General features: G+C 45.4%; 1 protein-coding gene across 10 annotated transcripts in view; it reads left to right on the forward strand.

Moving 5' to 3' along the window:
* LOC140198189 (discoidin domain-containing receptor 2-like) overlaps positions 1 to 12,584 on the forward strand; it is a 147,121-nt gene that overhangs the window by 101,988 nt on the left and 32,549 nt on the right. For all 10 annotated transcript variants that reach the window (XM_072259201.1, XM_072259204.1, XM_072259208.1 and 7 more), the window contains exons 3-7: positions 127 to 229; positions 2,192 to 2,420; positions 4,727 to 4,874; positions 6,174 to 6,279; positions 8,120 to 8,306. In XM_072259201.1, the coding sequence (XP_072115302.1) occupies positions 127 to 229; positions 2,192 to 2,420; positions 4,727 to 4,874; positions 6,174 to 6,279; positions 8,120 to 8,306 (773 nt within the window). The remainder of the gene's footprint in view (positions 1 to 126; positions 230 to 2,191; positions 2,421 to 4,726; positions 4,875 to 6,173; positions 6,280 to 8,119; positions 8,307 to 12,584) is intronic.

Raw genomic sequence — 12,584 nt, forward strand, 5'->3', positions numbered from 1 at the left:
CTCAACCTCCCCCACCCACCCCCTGGTTGTCTGACCCTGAAAGCCATCTCGCACCCCGCCCTGGCTCCTGTGACTGTCTAACCCTACTCCTCACCTAAACCTATTCTCCTCTGCCTCTCTTCACAGAGCAGTGCCGCTTTGCGCTGGGTATGCAGGACTCAATCATCAGGGATGAAGACATCGTGGCGTCCAGCATGTGGTCAGAGTCCACTGCAGCGAAACACGGCAGGTAAACCTATCTCCCTCTGTATCCTCTCCCAAGACTAATGAAATTCAGCATTACCCCAATGACACTCACCAACTTATGCAGATGTTTTATAGAAAGCGTTCCATCAAAATACATCTCGGCTTTCTATCAGCGGTCATCGAGCACCATAACACAGTAGCAGTCCCTTCAGTCTGTCTAGTCCATTCTAGCCCGGCTTTCTGCCTAATTCCAGTTGCGTGCGCCCAGACCATAGCCCTCGATACCTCTCTCATCCATGTACCAATCCAAAGTTCTCTTCAATTTTATAATTGGACCCACGTCCACCTCTTTTGCTGGCAGCTTGTTCCGCACTCTCACCACTCTCTGGGTGAAGAAGTTCCCCCTCAGGTTCACCTTTTATCCTAAACCTATCACCTCTAGTTCTAGTCTCACCCAACCTGAGCGGGAAGGTCCTGCATAGATTCACTCCATCTATACCCTGCAAAATTTTGTGCACCTCTATCAAAAATCTCCCTCATTCTACGCTCCGGGGAATAAAGTTCTGACCTGTTCAATCTTTCCCGATAACTCAAATCCTGGCAACAAATTGAACTCTAATCTTCTGTTTGACCTCAATGCATTGATGTGATGAAATGATCTGTATGGAAGGCATGTACACGGGTTTTTCCTTTCCTTGGTGTTTATGACAGTGACAGACTGATTTAGTGATTTGTACAGTGATCTGTCTGTCCGCTGCAAAAGGCAGGATCTCCTGGAGGCTGACCAGGACAGAGCTGGACAGAATCCGATTTCCCATACCATTCTGACATTGTTGGCCCTTGGCCTCCTTTACTAACTTGATGAGGCAAAACACATTTTGGTGAAGCGACGCCTCATATTCTGCTTGGATAACCTTACGCTGATGGTATATACATCAATTTCAACTTCCATTAATTTCTCCCACTCCCCTTCCTTTACTCTTTTTCCATTCCCCATTCTGGTTACCCATTCACCCCTTTTTCTCATCTTTCCATCACTTCCCTCTGGTTCAGAATCAGAATTAGGTTTAATATCACTGGCATATGTTGTGAAATTTGTTGTTATACAGCAGCAGTACAAAGCAATATGTAATAACAAACACTGTAAATTACAGTAAGTTATATATAAAACATATAAAAAATTAATTAAGTGCTGCAAAGAGAAAAAAAACTGTAGTGAGGTAGTGATCAATGTCCATTTATAAATGTGATGGCAGAGGGGAAGAAGCTATTCCTGAACGATTGAGTGTGTGCCTTCAGGCTCCTATATCTCCTCCCTGAGGGTAGCTATGAGAAGAGGGCCTGTCCTGGGTGATGGGAATCCTTAATGGTGGATGCCTTTTTTGAGACATTGCTCCTTGGAGATGTACTGTATGCTGGGGAGGCTGGTGTCCATGATGGAACTGACTGAGTTTACAACTTCCTACAGCTTATTTCAATCCTGTGTGGTGTCTAACCTCCCCACTCCACCCCGACCCCCCATGCCAGACAGTGATGCAGCCAGTTAGAATGCTCTCCACGGTACATCTGTAGAAATTTGTGATCGTCCTTGGTGACGTACCAAATCTCACACTCCTAATGAAATGTAGCTGCTGTCATCCCTTTGTTGTAACTGCATCAGTATGTTGGGCCCAGGATAGATCCTCAGAGATGTTCTCACCCTGTTTCCCTTTCTTCTATGGTCCACTCTCCTTTCCTATCAGATTCCCTTTTCTTCTACTCTTTACCTCTTCCACCATCCCCTCCCAGCTTCTCACTTCATCCTCCTCTGGCTTCTGCCCCCTCCCTTTCCAGTTCTGATGAAGGATCTCGGCCTGAAACGCCGACTGTTGATTCCCCTCCCTAAAAGCTGCCTGACCTGCTGAGTTCCTGCAGCATTTTGTGAGCATTGCTCCAGATTTCCAGCATCTGCAGAATCTCTTGTGTGCTTACCCATTTACATTCGCGTCTCCACTCCCTCCCATAGGTTGGGGACGGAGAATGGCGATGGAGCCTGGTGCCCAGCCAAGTCGGTGTCGCAAAAGCCCAGCGAGTTCCTGCAGGTGGACCTGCGGCGATTGTACTTCATCACGCTGGTGGGCACACAGGGCCGCCACTCCAATGGACACGGCAACGAGTACGCCCGCCTTTACAGCCTTCAATACAGTCGGAACGGCAAGGACTGGAAGACCTGGAGAGACCGGAGTGGCATCGAGGTAACCCGTCTCCTGGGATCTTTTTTTCCCTGGTGATAAGACCATAACACATAGGAGCAGAATTAGGCTATTTGGCCCATTGAGTCTGCTGCAGCATTCCATCTAGGCATGATTTGTATTAATTACTGCTTGTGTTGTTCATTGTTCTGTGTTGTGTTGGATATCGTGGCGCTAGAATGTGTGGCGACACTTGCGGACCGCCATCAGCACATCTCTGACTTGTGTTAGTTGTTAACACACACAAATCACGCATTTCACTATATGTTTCAATGTACATGTGATCAACAAATCGGAATCTGATAAGAGGTGGTAGAGAAAGTGCGGTTCACTTATTTTCAAAGTATACAACTCTGAAATTCTTCTTCTCCAGGTAGCCATGAAACCAAAAAAAGAGAGAACGGCAGCATGATTATCAACCCCTAAGTACCCCCTCCCCAGTCAAAGAAACGAAAAACACCGGAAGAGGCACATCGACCCCCAAATCCCCCCTCCCCGCAAAAAAAAAATGAACAAAAACAGAACAGGCACACAGACCCCAAATCCCCCTTGCCCGCACCAAAAAAAAGATTGGGTGAAAAACACAGAATATAAAAAAAACTATAACACCAGGGGGAAAAAGTTAATAGTCCAAACCCATATCCAAAATGCAGAAAACACATCAAAGTTGCTGGTGAACGCAGCAGGCCAGGCAGCATCTCTAGGAAAACCTGGGTAACATTGTCCAGGCTCTTCCCTCTCCAGAAGCAGAGCGATACCCGGTGATCAAAAAGCAGGCAGCTGGCGCTCACCTTCCGTAATCACATTGATGTTTCAATCTCCTTCATCACCTTAATCGGCGAAATGGTGTCTGAACATCGATTTGCACTCCGTCCCGCCACCTGCTTGCCATGAGGTTCGCGCACGTTGCCATGGCCTCCTGGAGTCTGCAGAGCGCTGGATCATCTGAGCGATTTCCAAACAGCAAACCACAGGCTCCAACACATCCAAGACGAGAAACAAAAGTAAAAGACATAAAAGAAATGAAAAATATGGTTTCATGATCTATCACCAAGATGTCGAGCAAAGGAGTGTTGTACGCAGACATCACAGAATTGTATACTTCGATAATAAATGATCCTTTGAAGTGTGGTGGGTGGAAATGGAAGGAGGGAAGTCTTTGGTGATACAGACAGGGTGGAGTCAGAGGGAAATGGGAGGGAGGGGGAGAGAGAGAAGGGGTACGGTCATAAGAGCCGTAAGACATTGGAGCAGAATTAGGCCATTTAGCCAATCAGTCTGTTCCACCATTCATCCCATCATAGATGATTTATTAACCCTCCCAACTCAATTCTCCTCCCTTCTCCTGATAATCTTTGATGCCCTGACCAATCAAGAACCTGTCAACCTCTGCTTTAAGTGCACCCAATGACTTGGACTCCACGGCCATCGAGGATTCGCCACCCTCCGGCTAAAGAAATTCCTCTTCGTCTCTGATCTAAAGGGACAGTCTTCTGTTCTGAGATTGTACCCTCTGATCTAAAAGTTCCCACTACTGGAAACCTCCTATCCATATCCACTCTATTTAAGCCTTTCAATATTAGGTAGTTTTCAGTAAGATCGTCTGTCATTCTTCTCATCTCCAGCGAGTACAGGCCCAGAGCCATCAAACACTCCTCATACGTTAACCTTTTCATTCCCAGGATCATTCTCATAAACCACCTCTGGACCCTCTCCAGTACCAGCATGTCCTTTCTTGGTATGGGACCCAAAACTGCTCTCAATACTCCAAGCAGTCTCACCAATTTTTTTTATATAAAGCCTCATCATTACATCCTTGCTTCTATATTCTTGTCCTCTTGAAATGAATGTTAATGCTGCACTTGGCTTTCTCTGTCACCTTAAACCTGTGCTCCCTAGTTTTGGACACGCTAGCCCTGGGAAAAAGCCTGTGCCCTTCATGATTCTGTGAACTTCTCTAGAGTGTAGCATTTCTATACTGTCCTCACCTGATTCGATCCTCACCTGAGGCAACCATCTGAACTGTCTGCCAAGCCACCAATTCAGTTGTCATCTGCAAGCATACTAGTCGTTTCCCCGACACTCTCATTAATATATGTAGCACATAGCTAAGTTACTGAATTATCTGTATGTTATCGAAGCCTCAAGTATCCAGAAGCCCACTGTAAGTGGTCACACAACCCAGAGAGGGGCTTCCAGTCTCTTCCAGCCTTGACCCTTGCTGTGGTAATATCTCCGCCGTCAGTAGCTTGGACAAATCGTCGGATTGGCGACAGGTTAACCTCCTGGTTTTGACCCCCTGCATCCAGGTGATCACAGGCAACTCAAACCCCTACGATGTGATCCTGAAGGACCTGGGGCCTCCGATCATCGCCCGCTATGTGCGTTTTTACCCAATGGCGGACCGCGTGATGAGTGTGTGCATGAGGGTGGAGCTCTATGGCTGCCCCTGGGAAGGTGAGCATGAGCAGCTTTTCAGACACACGGCCCAACATCGTCACCAAACACCGACACCCCAACGGTATCTCTGAAAAAAGACATCAACGGCACTACAAACACCTTTATAAAATCAGGACTCCTACATTCCAACCATAACCATTCTAAAACCAGAACCCTATACCCCATAACCCTTATAAAATCAAAACCCTACACCCCCTGTTAACCCTTATAAAACCAGAACATACACCTGCCCTTAACTCTTCTAAAACCAGAACCCTATACCCCATAACCCTTATAAAACCAAAACCCTATACCCCATAACCCTTCTAAAACCAGAACATACACCTGCCCTTAACTCTTCTAAAACCAGAACCCTACACCCCATAACCCTTATAAAATCAAAACCCTACACCCCCTGTTAACCCTTATAAAACCAGAACATACACCTGCCCTTAACTCTTCTAAAACCAGAACCCTATACCCCATAACCCTTATAAAATCAAAACCCTACACCCCCTGTTAACCCTTATAAAACCAGAACATACACCTGCCCTTAACTCTTCTAAAACCAGAACCCTATACCCCATAACCCTTATAAAATCAAAACCCTACACCCCCTGTTAACCCTTATAAAACCAGAACCCTATACCCCATAACCCTTATAAAATCAAAACATACACCTGCCCTTAACCATTCTAAAACCAGAACCCTATACCCCATAACCCTTATAAAATCAAAACCCTACACCCCCTGTTAACCCTTATAAAACCAGAACATACACCTGCCCTTAACTCTTCTAAAACCAGAACCCTATACCCCATAACCCTCACAAAACCAAAACCGTACACACATCTGTAACTGTTAAAACCAGAATCCTACATCCCCATAATTCTTATAAAACCAGAACCATACACCCCCCCCATAACCCTTATAAAACAGAAATCCTAACACTTCTACCGTAACCCTTATAAAACAGAAATCCTAACATTCCTACCGTAACCCTTATTAAATCAGAACCCTAACACCCTTACTGTAACTTGCATCAGCAACTTTGTGTGTTGCTTGAATTTCCAGCATCTGCAGAATTTCTGTTGTTTGCGATCCCAACACTTCTACCATAACCCTCATAAAACAGGAATCCTAACACTTCTACCATAACCCTTATAAAACAGGAATCCTAACACTTCTACCGTAACCCTTATTAAATCAGAACCCGAACACCCTTACTGTAACTCGTACAAAACCAGAACCCTAACATAGCCCTTATAAAACAGCCTGCACTAACTATTTCCCCCTCCCCCTCCCCTCTCCCCACAGATGGCCTGAAGTCGTACAAGGTCCCTATGGGCCAGGTGATGAATGTGTCAGGGCTGCTCCCGGTCAACCTCAATGACTCCACGTACGATGGCAGCCGGATCGGAAGGTAGGGATAGGGGTCGGGACTGTGGGAATGGGGTTCCATCGGGAAATGCCGACAGTCACCTCCCTTTCTGCATGGAAAATCTGCAAGTCTGTCTAAAGTATCAAGGCTGACAGGTTATCAGAGTTCTACGATACACAGGCACGCAGGGATATGCAGACGCAGGCGCACATGTGTACGCAGACACCTGTGAACTCAAGTACAGATGCAAACAAACGCACACCCGAACAGACGTGTCACAGGCCTGTGCATTGCTCTGAGACGCATACCAGCAGGAACGGACCAAAACAAGCATGTGGTTGGTAATGGACTCAGAAGCTCGTCTGGCTAAGCGAGCCCTTGTAAACAAAGTGCAAGCGATGGCCACGCGTGTACACACGCACCATACATGCGAAGGTGTGTAAATGAGACCTAGACACATTCCACATAACAGAGTTTTCTATATGATGAGGAGGCATAGAGTTGGGAGTGATGTATTAGCATGGATAGAGGATTGATTAACTAACAGGAAGCAGAGAGTTGGGAAACACGAGCGTTACTCTGGTTGGCAATCAGTAGTGAACGGTGTACTGCAGGGGTCGGTGCTGGGCCTGCAAATGTTCACAATATACATTGACAATCTGGAGGAGGGGACCTAAGTATCTAAGTTTGCTGATGATACTAAATTGAGTGGAAAAGCAAATTGTGCAGAAGATACGGGGAGTCTGCAGGCAGATATAGATTGGTTAATTGAGTGGGCAAGGATAGAGTACAATGTCGGTAAATGCGAGGTCATCTACTTTGGAAGGAAAAATGAAAGAGCAGATTATTATTTAAATGGTAAAACATTGCAGCATGCTGCTGTGCAGAGGGACTTGAGAGTGCCTGTGCATGAATCACAAAAGGTTGGTTTGCAGATCCATCAGGCTATCAAGAAGGCAAATGGAATATTGGCCTTCATTGCTAGAGGGATTGAATTTAAGGGCAGGGAGGTTATGCTGCAACTGTACAGGGTACTGGTGAGGCCGCACCTGGAGTACTGTGTGAAGTTCTCCTTATTTTGAGGAAGGATGTACTGGCTTTGGAGACAGTGCAGAAGAAGTTCACCAGGTTGATTCCAGAGATGAGAGGGTTAGACTATGAGGAGAGATTGAGTCGCCTGGGACTGTACTCACTGGAATTCAGAAGGATGAGAGGAGATCTTATAGAAACATATGAAATTATGAAAGGGATAAATAAGATAGAGGCAGAAAAGTTGTTTTCACTGGTAGGTGAGACAAGAACTAGGGAATATAGCCTCAAGGTTCAGGGGATTAAATTTAGGATGGCGATGAGGAGGAACTGCTTTTCCCAGAGAGTGGTGAATCTGTGGAATTATCTGCCCACTGAAGCAGTGAAGGCTACCTCAGTAAATATATTTAAGACAATATTGGGTAGATTTTTGCATAGTAGGGTAACTAAGGGTCATGGTGGGGGGGGGGGGGGGGAAGGCAAGTAGGTGGAGGTGAGTCCATGGCCAGATCAGCCATGATCTTATTGAATGGCGGAGCAGGCTTGTTGGGCCAGATGTCCTACTCCTGCTCCTATTTCTTAGGTTCACCCCTCGTCTCCCTCCTCCCTTCACTGATGCACACACCCACACAGAGTGCTGAGGGAATGTTTGGGGGGTGGGGGGCTGCATTAAAGCCTGGAAGTGCAGGAAAACATTCAGCCCCTTCAAGCTTGCTGCTCCATCAAGCGAGGCAACAACTGATCCGTAGCCAAAACGCACACATCACTGCCCCTGCACCAGCCTACCCACCCATGCATGCCTTCACCAGTTCCCTCTGCTGCATCCCATTCTCACCCCATTCCTCCTTGCCAGGTTGCACTACGGAGGCCTGGGGCAGCTAACGGACGGGGTCTTGGGGCTAGATGACTTCACCCAGAGCCATGAGCTGCGGGTCTGGCCTGGCTACGACTACGTGGGCTGGCAGAACAGCACGCTGGGCCGTGATCACGTGCAGATCGAGTTCTTCTTTGACCAGCTCAGCACATTCGACTACATGAAGGTGAGGTCCGTGGAACAAAGATGAGGAGGAATTTCTTTTGTCAGAGGGAGGTGAACCTGTGGAGGTCCAATATATTTGAAGAAGAGCTTGATAGGTTCTTGATTAGTAAGGGCATCCAAGGTTACAAGAAGATCGGAGAATGAGGTTGAGAGGGAAAATAAATTAGCCATGATCAAATGGTAGAGTATACTTGATGGGCAGAATGGTATATTTCTGCTTCTATGTCTAATGGTGTCTGTCCAACCTGCAGGATCGACCCTCTCTCCTTCCTCCACTGCCTTATACACTTTTCTCCCTGTATCCTGCTGACCTGTGGGTTGATTCTCTTACCCTTCCCCACTGTCTTGTACCCTCTGTCTGTATCCCAACAACCTGTGAGTCTTCCTTCTCTCCTTTCTTGTGCACTTCTGGATAAGAAGCTAAAGTCAGTGTATCAGTATTACAGTGGAGTAAAGGGAATAACAGAGGTATGAGAGAGGAGTTGGCCAGAATTGATTGGAAGAGAATACTGGCAGGGATGACAGTAGAGAATTTCTGGAAGCAATTCAGAAGGCACAGGATATATACATCCCAAAAAGGAAGAAGTATTCCAAAGGCAAGATGACACAACCCCATGGCTAACAAGGGGAGTCAAAGCTAATGAGAGGGCATATATATTGGAGCAAGAATTTGTGGGAAGGTAGAGGATTGGGAAGCTTTTGAAAACCAACAGAACGCAACTAAAAGAGTCATTAAGAAGGTGAAGATGGAATGTGAAAGTAAGCTAGCCAATAGTATTAAAGAGGATACCAAAAGCTGCTTCAGATACATAAAATGTAAAAGAGGGGTGAGAGTGGATATCAGACTGCTGGAAAACAGTGCTGGAAAGGTAGGAATGGGGGACAAGGAAATGGCAGATGAAATGAGTAAGTATTTTGCATCACTCTTCACTGTGGAAGACACCAGCAGTATGGTGGAAGTTCCAGGTGTCAAGGGTCATGAAGTATGTGAATCTACCATTACTAGGGAGAGAATTCTTACAAATCTGAGAGTTCTAAAGGTAGATTAATCACCGGAACCAGATTGTATACACCCCAAGATTCTGGAAGAGGTGGCTGAAGAGATTGTGGAGGCTTTAGTAATGATCTTTCAAGAATCAGTAGATTCTGGAATTGTTCCAGAAGATTGGAAAATTGCAAACATCACTCCACTCTTCAAGATGGGAAGAGAGGTAGAAGAAAGGAAATTATGGGCCAGTTCATCTGACATCAGTGGTTGGGAAAATGTTGAGAGTCGATTGTTAAGGATGTGGTTTCAGCATACTTGGAGGCACATGATAAAATAGGCCGAGGGTTACCTGGAGAGGGTTCAAAGGATGTTCATAAAAATAATTCCAGGTTTAAGCGCTTGTAATATGAGGAGTGTTTGCTAGCTCTGTGCCTGTATTCACTGGAAGTCAGAAAAATGAGGGATGACCTAATTGAAACCTATTGAGTGTTGAAAGGACTTTAAAGAGTGGGTGTGGAGAGGGTATTTCCTATGGTGGAACTGTCTAAGACCAGTCTCAGAATAGAGGGGCGTCCTTTTAGAACAGAGATGAGGAGGAATTTCTTTAGCCAGAGAGTGATGGATCTATGCAATTCATTGCATCAGCCAGCTCTGTAGGCTAAGTCTGTATGTATATTTAAGGTAGAGGTTGATAGATTCTTGATTGATCAGGGAATGAAGGGATACAGGGGAGGAAGGCAGGAGATTAAGGCAGAGAGAAAAAATGGATCAGCCATGATGAAATGGCCTAATTCTGCTCCTGTATCTTATGGTCTTATGGTTTCTTCATCCCCTTGAGGACTTGGATGGAGCAATCAAAATCTCTAGGGACAGACGACTTTGGGTGATGCCTTCAACCGAGGTTGGCTCTTCACATCGGGAAATCATGGAATCATGTGAGGTGGATAAAACCCCTTGGGTCAACACCTCCATATCAACCAAGATGTCCTTTGAAACTTGTCCCATTTCCTCTATCACACTAAATCCTTCCTGGCCATGTGCTTGTCCAAGGGTTATAGAGTACTACAGTACAGAAACAGGCCCTTTCCGATCTAGTCCATGCCAATCTTATCTTCTGCCTAGTCCTGTCTAGCTGTACCCTGTACCCATATCTTGCCAAACCCTCCTTTTAATGTACCTGTCCAAAGTTCCTTTAACTGCTATGTTGTTGTAAATGTACCCACCTCAATCTGGCAGCTTGTTCCGTACACTGACCATCCCCTGCAGTTTCAGATTGAAACTTCTCACCGTAAGCTGATGTCCTCTGTCTCCTAATTTCTAGCTCTCAGCTGTGTACACCATTGTCAGGCCCATCTTCAGTTTATTTGTATATTTATTGAGATAAACTGAGGAAATTGGGCCCTTCCAGTGCTTAGATCCACTCTACCCAGGAACCTCTGATTTAACCCGAGTCTAATCACAGGGACAATTTACAATGACCAGTTAACCTAATGACTGGTATGTCATTGCCGGACTATGGGAAGAAACCGGAGCACACAGAGAAACCCACACATTCCGTGGGGAGAACATACAAACTCCTTACAGATGAGGTCAGAATTGAACTCTGAACTCCGATGCCCACAGCTGTAATAGCATTGCTCTAATTATGCTACCGTGGCACACCTCACCATCTTCATGATCTTGTGCACCTCTATAAGTTCACCTCTCAGTCCCCTACACTTCAATGAATAAAGTCCCAACCTGCTCAACCTTTCTCCATAGCTCAGTCACTCAAGACCCAGCAATGTCCTCGTAAATCTCCTCTGAACTTTCTCCATCTTTCCTAATAGCAGAGTGACCACAACTGAACACAAGATGCAGCTTCACAAAGATTTTGTACAACTGCAACATAACAAACCAATTTCTGTACTCAGTGCTTGGCCAGAGTAACACATAAAATGCTGGAGGAACTCAGCAGCTCAGGCAGCATCTATGGTGAGGAATAATTAGTTGGATTTTCAGGCTGAGAAGATAGATCTAATGAAGGATCTTGACCCGAAATGTAGACTCTTTATATCTTTCTGTAGATGCTGCCAGATCTGCTGAGTTCCTCCAGCATTTTATGTGTGATGTTCTGGATTTCCAGCATCTGCAGAATTTCTTATGTTTTTGGCCAGTGTGCCAAAAGCTTTTTTCACCACCCTGTCTACCTGTGACTTTCAGTGAAACTTGTCCCAGGTGCTCCTTGGTCCCTCTGTTCCACAGAAGTCCCCAGGGCCCTACAGTTCACAGTGAATGTCCTACCCTCGTTTGTCTTCCTAAAGTGCAACACCTTGACCCAGGTATATCACTCTGGTCTTGTGACTCTGATTTGGAGGACGTAGCACAGAGGCAATCCTTTTGCAAAGACCCTTGGAAAGGGGAAACAAAGCTTACATAACGGATCTTTGGACAGTTTGTGTCATAAAAAGTTTTTGAAGCTTTGCAGACCCAGGTTGAATCCTGGCCTCGGGTGCTGTCTGTGTGGTGTTTGCACATTCTCCAGGGTTTCCCTCTGCGTCCTCCATTTTCCAACCATATCCCAAAAATATGTTGGTGGGTTATATTGATGCTGTAAATTATCACTATTGTGTGAAAGTGTGGTAGAATCTGGGAGTGGGAGGAAGTTTTTGAGAATGTGAGGAGAATCAAATGTAAGATTTAATGTAGGATCAGGGAGGAGGTACAGGAGCCTGAAGACAACACTCAACTTTTTAGGAACAATCTCCTCTCTGTCATCAGATTTCTAAATGGACAATGAACCAGTGAACACTACCTCACTATTTTTGCTCTCTTTTTGTACTACTAATTTAATTTGTCAGAATCAGGTTTATTATCACTGGCATAGGACGTGAAATTTGTTAACTTAGCAGCAGTTCAATGCAACACAATCTAGAAGAGAAAAAAATAAAAATAATAAATAAGTAAATCAATTACAGTATAAGTATATTGAATAGATTAAAAAAACATGAATAAAACAGAAATACTGTATATTTTTTTAAAAAGTGAGGTAGTGTCCAAGGGTTCAATGGCCATTTAGGAATTGGATAGCAGAGGGGAAAAAGCTGTTCCTGAATCGCTGAGTGTGTGCTTTCAGGCTTCTGTACCTCCCACCTGATGGTAACAGTGAGAAAAGGGCATGCCCTGGTGCTGGAGGTCCTGCATAATGGATGCTGCCTTTCCGAGACACTGCTCCTTGAAGATGTCGTGGGTACTTTGTAGGCAAGTACCCAAGATGAAGCTGACAGGATTTACAACCCTCTGCAACTTTTT

This window comes from Mobula birostris, chromosome 5 (genome assembly GCF_030028105.1).
Source record: "Mobula birostris isolate sMobBir1 chromosome 5, sMobBir1.hap1, whole genome shotgun sequence".
Lineage (NCBI taxonomy): Eukaryota > Metazoa > Chordata > Chondrichthyes > Myliobatiformes > Myliobatidae > Mobula > Mobula birostris.